At 38.9% G+C, this 12,512-nt stretch overlaps 1 protein-coding gene across 2 annotated transcripts in view; it reads left to right on the top strand.

Annotated features, from left to right (window-relative positions):
* TMTC1 (transmembrane and tetratricopeptide repeat containing 1) overlaps nucleotides 1-12,512 on the top strand; it is a 477,484-nt gene that overhangs the window by 13,128 nt on the left and 451,844 nt on the right. For both annotated transcript variants that reach the window (XM_006895074.1, XM_006895075.1), the window contains exon 2: nucleotides 10,777-10,954. In XM_006895074.1, coding sequence (XP_006895136.1) covers nucleotides 10,777-10,954 — 178 coding nt within the window. The remainder of the gene's footprint in view (nucleotides 1-10,776; nucleotides 10,955-12,512) is intronic.

Here is a 12,512-nt window from a genome sequence, read left to right as displayed (position 1 = left end):
CCAAATATTTTTCCCAATCTGTGGCTTCCCTTTATACCCTGCTGGAGAAGGTTTTGGATGTGTAAAGGAATTTGATTCTTAGAAGGTTCCATTCATCTAGTCTGTCCTCTCCTGGTTGTAGATTTTTCCAGGATTCTTGGAAGACTATATTTATGTTGTGGATTAGGACTTTTAGAGTTCTTCCAAGCTTTTCTTTAATGAAGTTTATAGCCCTTGGTTTTAGTCCTAGGTCCATGATCCACTTTGAGTTGGTTTTTGTGTATGGAGTGAGGTGTGAATCTTGCTTGAGTTTTCTGCAGATAGAGTTCCAATTTTACTAGCACCATTTGTTAAAAAAAACTGTTGTTTCTCTACTTAACTGACTTCATATTCTTCTAAAAAATCAGTTGGCTATAGCTAAATGGGCTGATTTCTGGATTCTCAATTCTATTCCATTGATCTGTGTGTCTGTCATTTGTGTCACCTTCTGGTGGTGACTCCTTGCTTTGCACTTGTGTAACGTATGGGATGGCTTGCTTTCTTCGAGACATTGATAGGTTCTTAATCTGAAGACAATATTTTAGAAATCAGTCAGGTAGCACCCCACTTGTGTTTTCCTCTGAACTTCTGACTCAAGGGAAAGTTCAGTTCAGGGCCTGTGAGAGCAGCCTCTTTAGCTAAGTGAGATTAAGGTGCTCCAGATTAAAGGAAAGTTAATTGACTGGCTGTGTAGTCACAGGTGTGGAGCCAATTGGGGGAGCAGGTCAGGATGAGGGAACAGGGTGATCACAGGGGCAGGTCAGCCACTTTTGGTAACCTCACTCAGATTTCAGCTGTCTGGGTGTGCTAATGAGTAGAGTCCCTACTCAAATTCCAGCTGTTCATTTCCCATCCAGTGGCTCTTGCTCAGTGGTCCCTGTGCAGCACCCCTTACCCAGGTGCCCTTGCCTAGTGGCCACTGCCCCATCAGGGCCATTGGTCCAGTGGGACCCAAGAAAACTCAAATTCCCACTGACTCACTCCCCTCTGTCTGGTCTGTGATACCCATAAAAGCTCAGTCAAATTCTCACTGGCCTGCTCACTCCTGGATGCTCTCTAGGGCAGTCATTGGGGCCCAAGAAAAATCAGCAAATTCCCACTGACCCACTGACTCCTAGGAGCTCTCCTGGGCAGTTGGCGGTGCCCAAGAAAACTCAGTTAAATTCCTACTGGCCCACCCATCCTTGGCAGTTAAGGGGACACAAGAAAAAGCAGTCAAATTCCAACAGATCAAATCACTCCTAGTGGGGCTTAAGGGAACTCAGTCAGTTTCCCCCTCACCTTCTTTCTTCTGGTGGATGTGTTCCACAGCAGCTTGGCTGTTGGCTTCTGGCTTTGGCCACGGCCAGTGGCACAGCTCAATGCTCTTGTAGCTCCTAAACTAATTATTTTAATAAAAGTTCTGACTCAAATTCCTACTGTCCACTTTGTGCCACGTCAGTCTCTGTGCTGTGATGGTCTCTCTAGTGGCCCATTTCTGTGCAGCTTGCTGCTCCTTCACGTCATCACACTGCTTTCTCCACCTCTGCCATTTTTGGAATCTGAGGATAAAAAAAATTCCTGCAGTGTTAGAAATACTCTTAATCTCTGAGGAAGACAGTTTATAAGAAAAAAAAGGCTGTACGTTATAATGGAAGTGCATTCGGAGTGCTGTGGGTCTTGAAATACAGATCTTTAAAGAGAATACTTCTGCCTGGATATTTCTGATTATTTTAGCACTCATTTTGGTCTTATTAGGTATTATTTCTTTAAACGGAATAAAGCCAGCCTCCTTGTAATCTGTATCCAAAGGATTGAAACCTCAAATGCTAACAGATTGATGTAGTTTGTATGAGAATAAAATAAATACTTGGGATATATGTAAATGGAGTAGTATAAAACCAAAACCTTAACTTCATCTAAAGTCTTGACATGAGCCTGGCATCAGCATTGGATTTTTAAAATCTGTTTTTCCAAATGTCAGTCCCTTTAAACTTGATGTCTAACTTGGCCATGTACTCCACAAAGACATTCCTTTTTCTGAGGTCTGACAGATGAAATATCTCTACTACAGTCTTTAAAGGTCTTTATTCCTTGTAGTTGAAACAAGTGCAAGATGTGATAGCTTGTGTCCAAAGGGTCTTGAAATATAACAATATCTAAATATTTCCAAGGACCCCCAGAAATAGACTGACTGAGGAAGCAATTTTGCAAATAAGTTACCAGAAATATTTCTTTTGTAGTCTGGGACTGACCTGTAATAAACAATGACATGTACTTTTTTAAAAAAAATTTGTATTTTATTATTTTGAGTATGTTACTGTCAACTTGGATCTGACTGGTACAAGAGGAGATTGCCCCTCCTTCTCCAGCAGAGCATCTGGTGGATTCGAACTGCATACCTCTGGGATTGCAGTGCAGCTTCTTGCCACTAGGCCACCAGAGCTCGACATGTACGTTTAATGCTACTTTAACAATTTGCACTTTGACCTTGATCTAGGCTGTCTCAGTCCCTTAATATACTTCATTTTCTTTTATTCACGGAGATGCTGTCATGTTGGTGTATAAAAATCAGATGAGTGAAATAAGTTGAATTGAAACTATTCTTTGCCATTGCCTTTTTTACATATTGGACATATGAAAATTTTCTCCCTTTCAAAGGAAATGATATTTTCTTCCAACATTTCATCTTTTGATATCTTGTGTTTGCTAATAATGTAAGAAATATTCCACTCTGACAATTCTTATATTAAAATAAGTGAATAGTTTGTGGTGAGGAATATGATAGTATTGGTATGAACTCTACCAAAATGTACCACTTAACCTATCCAAATGGACACTCATTTATTTCTGTGAAAGTCTTTTGATATTTCAGGAGGAGCTGGAATTTTTTTAATGACATACCTGATTTTTTAAAAAAATCTATTTAAATGTCAAGAAAAGAAGATAAATATTTGACAAAACCAATATTCAGCCTAAACTTGGCCTTAGAGCAACCTGTTGGCAATGCTGTGATGGACCATTGATCTTCAGTTCCCCTCTGGCAGCTGTATGGAATAAATGCATTTCTTCAGTCAACTAGGCTGCCACATTCTACTCCCATTCTCCCTACATTTTTTCATTTATTCATTCACTCACGTGATTATTTATGGGAGCATTTATTGTGTGATAGTCATGAGCAGGGCATTTACCTAGACTCTACGAAAGAACCACAGATGTGGTTGACTTTGACACCCTCTCCACTTCAGAATCATGACATTCTCCTGTAGAGAAGCTCCAACTTGTAAATACTGCTTCCCATTGGATACCATTCATCTTGTCTCTCTCACATCACAGGTAGGATAACTCTCTCTTCAATCTCTCTGTGATTGGTAGATAATTGTGTTGCTTAAGGGAGGCCTAATAGCATAGTAGACTTCTCCTAACTATGGCAGAAAGATGGACGATTTCCTCCTATAAAAGTTTACAGTATCAGATGCAAGATCAAGTCTCCACGTGCTTTGAGAGCCATGTGGCTTTTAAAATTTGTTTTATTATTTCTTTAAATATCTGTCCATTCCTTCTATTTCTCCCTCCTCCCTACTTCTTTGAGAACAGATGCCATATATGTATATCTCTGGACCAAGAATTCTACTTGAAATGTAGTTGTTGTTAGATGTTGTCAATTTAAGCACAACTCTTAGCGACCCTGTGAACAACAGACCTGAACCCTGTCCTATTCTGTGCCATCCTCATCATCTATGACACACTTGAACCCATTGCTGTAGTCACAGAGTCATTCCATCTAGTTGGAGTATCTTCCATAGGAGCTCAGTAAATAGTAGAGGAGAATTAAAATGAAACTGTTTTAGTGTATAGAGATCCCTGTTGGTGACCTGACCCTATATTCATAGCCAGGACATATGAATTTCTTGTGTTTTGGGTCAACTAAAAATCCTTTGATCAAAATAATATGCACAGTTTTAATATTGATCATAAGCATTTGTTCTTTTTCTGTTTCCCAGTATGAATCTTTACTCTTATTCTTGTGCTAACCCTGTTCGTATAACTAAAAATGTCAGCCACTTAAACTCTTAGTGAATCTCAGTCAGTGATCCAGTACATTAACCGTGCTTGCCAAACCTATACAGACCGTTTGCAAGCCCGATAAACATCTATTCTTTGTTTTCCTTTAAGTCTTTGATAAAAAATATTGAGCAGGACAGAGATAATGTCAGAGCCTGTGATGTATATTGAAATTCTTTGTCTCAGGTGATGCTGATTTATTGTTCTTTGTGTTTCTACAAATCCATTGTATCTCATCTTGTATGCAAAAATGTTCTGAGATATTTTGATAAGTGTCTTTGAAAAACTAAAAATGTGGATGCATGATCACATCCATTTTTCTGTTAAAATAAATTAGCTAAACTCTTTTGTGAATCTCACTGACTCCTAGAATTAGAGATCCTTTTCCTGAGCACTTTGCAATATTGGTTTTGTTTTTTTCCCCAACACGTTGGAATTGACTCATAGCTGACCTCCCAGCAGGTTTTCAGAAGTTCTTAACCCTGTGGAAGAAGATAGTTTGTCTTTGTCCTGTGGAACAGCTGGTGCATTTGAACTACTTACCTTTGGGTTGAGAGCGCAACTCCTTACTTACTAGGCCACCGGAGCTTCCTTGAGAATATGAAATGCTCTATAATTTTGATAGCATTATGTATCAGGCTTACTTGTCTATGTCTTGGAGACCTCATTCTCTACCATTTTAGATATGTGGCGTATTCTAACTCTGCAATCTGGGTGATTTATTTTTCTTTTTTGTGTGTGCTATAATATATTAATATATGTGATTTTTAAAAACTTTAAAAAAATTAATTTTAATGAACGTTTACAGAGGTTTTGGATTTCCACCAATTCATTGTTGCATTTTTCTCCCTATCCAACCTCTCCTCCCCCACCCCCAGTTTGCTCTTCTCTTTGAAAAGTAAAAGAAAAATTCCTTCGTTGATATGTGTGCCCAACCCCCGACCCCCTCAGCCACACCCTGGGCCCCAAGTACGCTCCACTATGCAACCTTCATTCTGGACTCTTGTCATAACTATAATATCTGGTTGATTTCTGTAAGTTTAGATTTACTGATATCTGAATATAATACTGTTATTTGTGTAATATTCCCTATTCAAAAATTTATTTTTTTTATATTTTAAGATATAATTGAATTCTCTAAGCAAGAAAATAATCTAGCAACCTTTCCTGACAAATATCGAGAAATAATAATCTGCACATTTTCCGACATGACACATATAAGCCAAAAAAGTGACTCATATCTCATCATTTTTGCAAGTGGAAAGGATGTAAAATGTTTTCTAAAAGTGTGGTGATAAAATAGTAACATCCTTGGGCGCACTTTTTCATAAGAAATACTCTTGAACAACAACAAAAACAGTAACAAGTATTTTGTGTTCTTTTAAAAAGCAGTGCTAGATTGTTTGTTGCAAAAGATCTAACTTTATGGTCTAAATTATAGTTTGTGTGAGAATCGGCTAGACGCATTAGAAGTTTGGGTTATTTGATGTCTTACCTTTTTCTGTATTCTCACTTGGTGCTCCTGCTCCTGCCCTACAAATCACCTTTCAGTGCACAATGTTAAGTGTGGGAGGATTGACTTCAGTATTTGGATTCAGGAATGGTAACCAGCTCTCTGTCACTCTTGTTTTACATATTACAAAGGAATATGCAAGATTATTCTGGATAAACCAAAAAAGTATGGATTACTGTAATTGTAAGTATAATATTTGTAGAAAATAATGAAACTATATAGAAAAACCCAAAGGTGACATGTCTTATTTACTAATTTTATGATTTTTTTTTCAAATTTCCCTTACAAACTTAAAAATAAGTAAAAGTTTATTCTAGTAAAACCACTTTGGAAGGCAGTTTAGTGTTTCCTCAAAAACCACGCATAGACATTCCATATGATCCAGCAATTTCACTGCTCGGAATACCTTGTTGTTAAGTGCCGTCAAATTGAGTATGACTCATAATGACCCTATGAACAAAGACCTGATTCCTTTTCTATAACTATCATCATTTCTCTATGTTCATAGAGTTTCCAGAGGCATGGCAAGATTGGAGCTAACATCCTTAGGGGGTTTGGGGCCCAGGGCCTCAAATCTCAAAGTCTCTCTCTCTCTCTATTTCTTTGTGGCATTGGTGTGAGTACTGCAGAGTTGATCCTGACTCATGGTGACCCCATCTGTGCAGAGTGGAGCAACCCCCATAAGGGCTTTCTAGTCTGTGACCTGCATCTTAGTGGGTTCAAGCTGCTTACCTTTCAGTGAGTAGGCAAGTGCTTAACTGCTTGTTGTTGTTATGTGCCATTAAGTCGCCTATAATGTATAGCGACCCTATGTACAGCAGCTCTGAACCCTGCCCTGTCCTGAGCCAGTCTCACTAATTCCAACAACCAAACTCCATTGCCCCAGTTACTGTATCAATCCATCTCATCCAGAGTCATTCTCTTCTGTGCTGGCCTTCCACACTTCTGAGCATTGCTGTCCTTTTCCAAGGACTGGTCTCTCCTGACCACATGGCCAAAATATGTGAGACAGAGCTTCAAAATCTTAGCCTCCAAAGAGAAACTTGGTTTCACATTTCCAGAAGAGAACTGTTTGTTTTCTTGGTGGTCCATGGTATGTTTAAGACTCTTCTCCAGCACCACAATTTGATTCTTCTTCTGTCACCACACCATAAATCCTTTGTTACCGTGTGCCATCATGTCAGAACCAATTTACAGCTGATATTCCAGTGAGTTTTCAAAGGCAGTAAATTGCCTAGAGAGATTGCCCATCTTTCTCTGGTGAACTAGCTGTGGATTAGAACCATTCACCTTTGTGTTGCTAGTTCAATTCCTTATTACTCAGTTCCAGAGTTCCCTGGCATATCCTTTGTTGCTGTGTGTGCCATTGGGTCAGAACCGACCTATTGTTGACCCTTCTCCAGTGGGTTTTCAGATGTAGTTAATTGCACAGGAAGAAATTGCCTATCCTTTTCTTTCAGAGCAGCTGGTGAATTTGAACTCTGTGCCTTCAGGATTGCAGCACAGCTTCTTACCACTAGGCCACCAGGGTTCCCAGGCATATCCTCTAGTGACAGCCAGATAGTGAACTGAGTGCCATGAAGTCAGAACTGTGGAGTAGCCGATCCTATCTTTCATTTATTTTCAGAGGCTCTAAATTTTGTGGGTTTTCAAAGGCTTGGTTTTAATTGGTTTTGGTCAAACATTCTTCTAGGTGGTATTGCACTGGTCTGTCCATTTTCTGTACAGAGGTAACTCATGGTTGCTGTGATGCTAAACGCTGTGATGCTGATATGTCAAATGTGATAATCGTTACCTATGGTGGACAGTGTTTGATGGAGCTCCTTGATTAAAACAAGCTTAGAAGCAGGAGTGGCATCCATTTCTGAAATAGCTTGCCTCCAGAAACTCTGTGAACTTGGAGAAATGATGAAAGTTATACAAGTGTCCAAGTCTTGTTCATATGGTTGCTATGAGTCATCTACGACTTGATGACACTTAACAAGAACAACAGGTTTACCTTGGACCTTGATTACTTTAGTGGGAATGAAAATGGAGCCAGTAAAGTAACTGATCAACTTGCATTTAGATTGAGGTGTTCAAATACAGTTTGAGATTGATAAATACTGAGGTTTGAAATATGAGTCAGATGTTTAGAATATGCTTGTTTCATCTCTGATATTGACTGTAATTCTCACTTGATTCAGCAAGAGGAAGAGAAACACTTAAAAGCAGGATTACTGTTTGTGCAAAAGGGTATAGAATTCAGCAATTATAGTCAGTACCATTTAGGAAGTAGATGAACCTCCACTAAACAGCTGTATGCTGCTGTTGTTGTCATGTGCTATCAAGTTGACTACAACTCATAGTAACTCCTATCCTGTGCCATCCTCACAGCTCATAGAGACTGCTCTCTTAGGCCAATCCATCTGGTTTAGGGTTTTGCCTTTCACTCACTGTCCCTCCACCTTTCCAAGCATGAAGTCTCTCGCCAAAGAATAGCCTCTCCTAGCCAAAGTTTGTGAGATGAAGGTTTATCATCTTTGCCTCCAAGTAGCACTCTGTCTACACCAGCTCTGAAATAGATTTTTGCAGTTCATGGGATATTCATTCATTTGTTGTTGTTGTGTGCTGTTGAGTTGGAACTGATCCATAGGTGACCTTCAGTGGGTTTTTTTGGAGGCAGTAAATTGCATGGGAGAAGATTGCCCTTATTTCTCCTTGAGGAGTGGCTGGTGGAATCACACTGCCTGCTTTTGAGAGTGCAGTGCAGCTTCTTACCACTAGGTCACCAGAGTTCATCTATGCTGAGACAACAGCTTTCAATTTTAAGTAGGTTCTGAATCACAAAACTTTTTTCTCTTTTCTCATGTATCTTCTCTCACTAAGATTCACTTCTTCTTTACACTCTTGCAACTTGCTATTTAAGCTTCTCGGTATACTGCTGTCCACATTCTGGCTTTTCAAGGCTTTCCAAGTTAAGACAAAATTACTTTGCTATTTTCCAAAAGAACTATTTTTATTGTCCTTCCACATGGTCACACAGACCTGCACAAAGTTCTCACAACTCTCACAGTTGCCAACTACAAGTTGAAGTGCCTAGAAATAAGCCTAACTAGAGGCATAGAAAAGCTTGCACATAACATCTCAGACAGAGGTTTCATAAAAAAGTTTACAGAATACTCTTGGGTCTCCAGAAGAAAGAGAAAATGCACAAAAGACATGGAAAGACTTTTCACAAAGGAAGACGTTCAGGTGGCAAATAGACACATGAAGAAATGCTTGAAATCGCTGACAGTTAAGAGAGATGCAAATCAGAATCATCCCCAGTAGCAGTGAACAGGACAGCAAGCAATAAATGTGGGAGAGGATGTGGAGAGGTGCGGACTTTCATACACTGTTGGTAGGATTGTAAAATGCTACAACCACTCTGGAAGGCAGTTTGACAGTATGACCTAGCTACTCCACTACTCAGAATATGTTGTTGTTGTTGTTACTTGCCTTTGAGTTGAGCACAACTCACAGTGACCCTATAAACAAAAAGTCTGAACCCACTCTACAACTACAGACATTTACCAAAGTTCATAGAGAGTCAGAACCATGTTGTATAGGAAGTGGATGCCATTCCTCCTTACCCCAAGGAAATTAGAACTGAGACACAAATAGAGATCTGTACACCAGTGTTCATAGCAGCCTTATTCAGCATCACAAGAACATGGAAACAGAGCAAAGATTTTGAAAAATACTATGTAACTTAGGAGAGACTGGAGAGCATTATGCTGATTGAACTAAGTCTCAAGGAAAGTATTTCATAAGATCATTATTGTAAAAATAGAGGGATAACTAGTAAAACTTGGGGACCTAAGGTGGGAGAAGGGGTGGAAGCACCGGGGTAAGGGTGGATAGGGACAAAACCACAGGGTTGTACAATTTGGTGGGTGGGGGGGAGAGTGAAGAAAATGGGAAGGATCTGGCTGGGACCTGAAAAGAGGGTGATTATGGCAAGTTCCAATGGTGCTTAATTTTATAAAACATAGTACATGACAATGATTATATGAAACACAATGTGAATGAAGATGAGTGTAAAACACAATGTATATGAACTTTGTAAGTATCTTTTAAATTACTAAACACTGCTATAGGAGACAATAGAAGACCTAATTAATGGCAAAGATATTTATCTCTTGCTCATGTATAGAAAGATTCAGCATTACAAAAATAATAATTCTACCAAATTTTCAAGGAGATAAAAAGGTTAAGTTGAAGTGTTAGACACCACATTTCCTGATATTCAGTATTTTCTCTAGCACCACAGTTCAAAGATTCCTGTAGGAATGTAGTCTCTGTACTCTACAGACTTATTTGCAAACATTATTGTTGTTGTTGCTGTTTAATGCCATCGAGTCGTAGATGACTCATAGCAACCCTATGAACGAACATTATTATGTCCTGTTATTAAAGAAGTCTCTCTGTTAGCATTTCTAGGTAAGAAAAGTGTTTTTTGTTAAGATGTCAAATAGATTTTCCTTTTCTTTGTGGATCTCTTAGGTAAAGTCCTTAAATCCTTGACAATTTTTGTTAGAAAACAATGGGTAGAAATTTTGGAACATTTGCGTTTACTCCTCCTTTTCACTTCAGCTGCAGCTGGGTGTCAGCATGTAGATGCTGTGACAGTTGCCTTATGGGGTGGCCATTTATGATGCTCACAAAGGCAGAGTCTGCGAGTTTGGTTCCTGGTGGCACCATGGATGAGAGAACATGCTCATGCCTGATTTATCCCAACCGTGATACAGTCACGCTCTCATGGTTTCTATCTCATCCCGAGTGGCTGGCTGACTCAGAGTCACTCTGGACTTGCCTGCGTACTTACAGCTGTTTAGGAAGTAAAAGCAAATGTACTGTGAGTATGTTCACAGTAACCAGTGAAGTGAGAGGAAAAAACTTGTTCATTCCCGGTCTCTCTGCCTTCTCTACAAGACCACAGAGTTTCACAGGAAAGCAACACTAAATTTTATGAGTAGTGATTTCCTCACTATTGAGAAACAAGACAGAAGTGATCCTTAATCAAATCTATAGAATGAACAGATCTTGGAAGTCATTGAAAATATGCCTATTGATTGAATAGGTATATTTTAAAACGATTAGTTGTCTCTTCTTTCTTTGTGTTTATGCTCAGCTTTTGGCTAATGCAGTTTGTCTGTTTGGTTTTCTCTTTTAAACAGGCTCAATGTACTTTTCACTGGCCTGAACCCATTCTATTTCCATGCGGTAAACATCATCTTACACTGCCTGGTGACGCTTGTGCTCATGTATACCTGTGACAGAGCTGTCTTCAGGAATCGTGGGCTGGCTTTTGTTACTGCCTTGCTTTTTGCGGTGCATCCTATTCACACGGAGGCGGTAAGTGTAATTAGAATTCAATGAAATAATGAACCAATAAATAAACATAAATGTGATCTGCCCCCCTCCTTCAATTCAAAGCTCCACTAAAGTGTTTATCTTTATATATAAATCATTGTCCTTGGCAACTTTTCTGGCTAACTCTTCAAAATTGCCTTTATTGCCCCTCCAGGATTACAGCTTTTCTGAATAATCACAGTTATTATTATAGGTGGTAATAAGCAGCCAAAAGTATTTTCTATTTGCAGAAAATTTAGGTCCTAATGTGTTTTAAACAGCAAAGGACATTTTGAGATACTTAGCGTGCTGAGTCATTGCTTCTGCTATACACCTATATTTTTCCTTTTCTCACTCTGGTCTATATTTGTCTTGTTTGCGATGTAGAACTGTGAATGCTAAAAGGACCATATGAAGTTGAAGTAGCATTTTTAAAGTTGCAAAAACAGACTTATAAGGCTTACCTTATTTTCCAAGTTATTTAATAAGAAGTCCAGTTATATTTTGACCTTGAGAATTTTATTTAGAAAGTAAAGAATAGTGGTGGTTGTTTGTTGTTACATGTCATGGAGTTAGAACTGACCCATAGCTGACGCTCCAGCAAGTTTTCAGAGGCTGTAAATTCCATGGCAGGAGATTGCCCATATTTGTCCCTTAGAGCAGCTGGTGGATTTGAACTGCCTATTTTTGGTTTAAAAAAATTTTTTTTGAACTGCCAATTTTTAGTTGGCACCTTAACTATTGACCCACCAGGCCAGTTGGAGCTTGTTAAAATGAAACAACATGAAATTATCTATTAGTGCATGAAATCAGTTTTGACTCACATGACTGAGAGTAGAACTGTGTTCTTTAAGATTTTTATTGACTGATATTTGAAGAATCAATTTCTAGGTTTCTTCTAGAATTCTTTTGAATAGAATTAAACAACTGACTTTTTTTTTTTTTTTCAGAGGCCTAGAACATTAACTACTCTGCATCACGCAGGAAGTCCATGACCTTTTTTGAAATATTTTCTTCATCATGTGTCTAACCTTAGCACCTCAGCTGGTTTATTTTACTTGTACTGTTAGGGATAGAGGAGTTCTGGTGGCAAAATAGTTTTACTTTCTGGGCTGTTAACCAAAAGGTTCACGGATTGAACTTACCAGCAGCTTCTCAAGAGAATGAGACAGTCTGTTCCCATGAAGATTCACAGCCCCTTAAACGTAATGGAGAGTTGTTATGAATTGAAATTGACTGAAGGGTGTGAAAGTCAACAATGCTTTCTTCAGTAAATCCAGTTTATGGGCATCATCAGCCCACGCAGCGTCTTTTATCTTTTTCTGCCTTTTACATGTTTCTGTGAAGATTATATTATGGTGATAGAAACTGAGTGTAGTGGACTTTGTAGATGTTCTGAATTCTTAATGAAGTAGGAATGGTTGTCATAGGAGTGCATCAACCTCCTCCTCCTCTTCCTCCTCATCCCCCATTTAATTGAGTGGACACAGAAGTATTATTTGCCTAGTTGTTTTGATACTGAGGACTGGTCTTCCTACTTAGGATATTTGATAAACTTTTG

This window comes from Elephantulus edwardii, unplaced genomic scaffold, assembly GCF_000299155.1.
Source record: "Elephantulus edwardii isolate Elephantulus edwardi_28Jun2011 unplaced genomic scaffold, EleEdw1.0 scaffold00157, whole genome shotgun sequence".
In the NCBI taxonomy this organism is placed as follows: Eukaryota; Metazoa; Chordata; class Mammalia; order Macroscelidea; family Macroscelididae; genus Elephantulus; species Elephantulus edwardii.
Note: the sequence above shows the minus strand (reverse complement) of the source record. Positions and strands in the feature narration are given on the sequence as shown.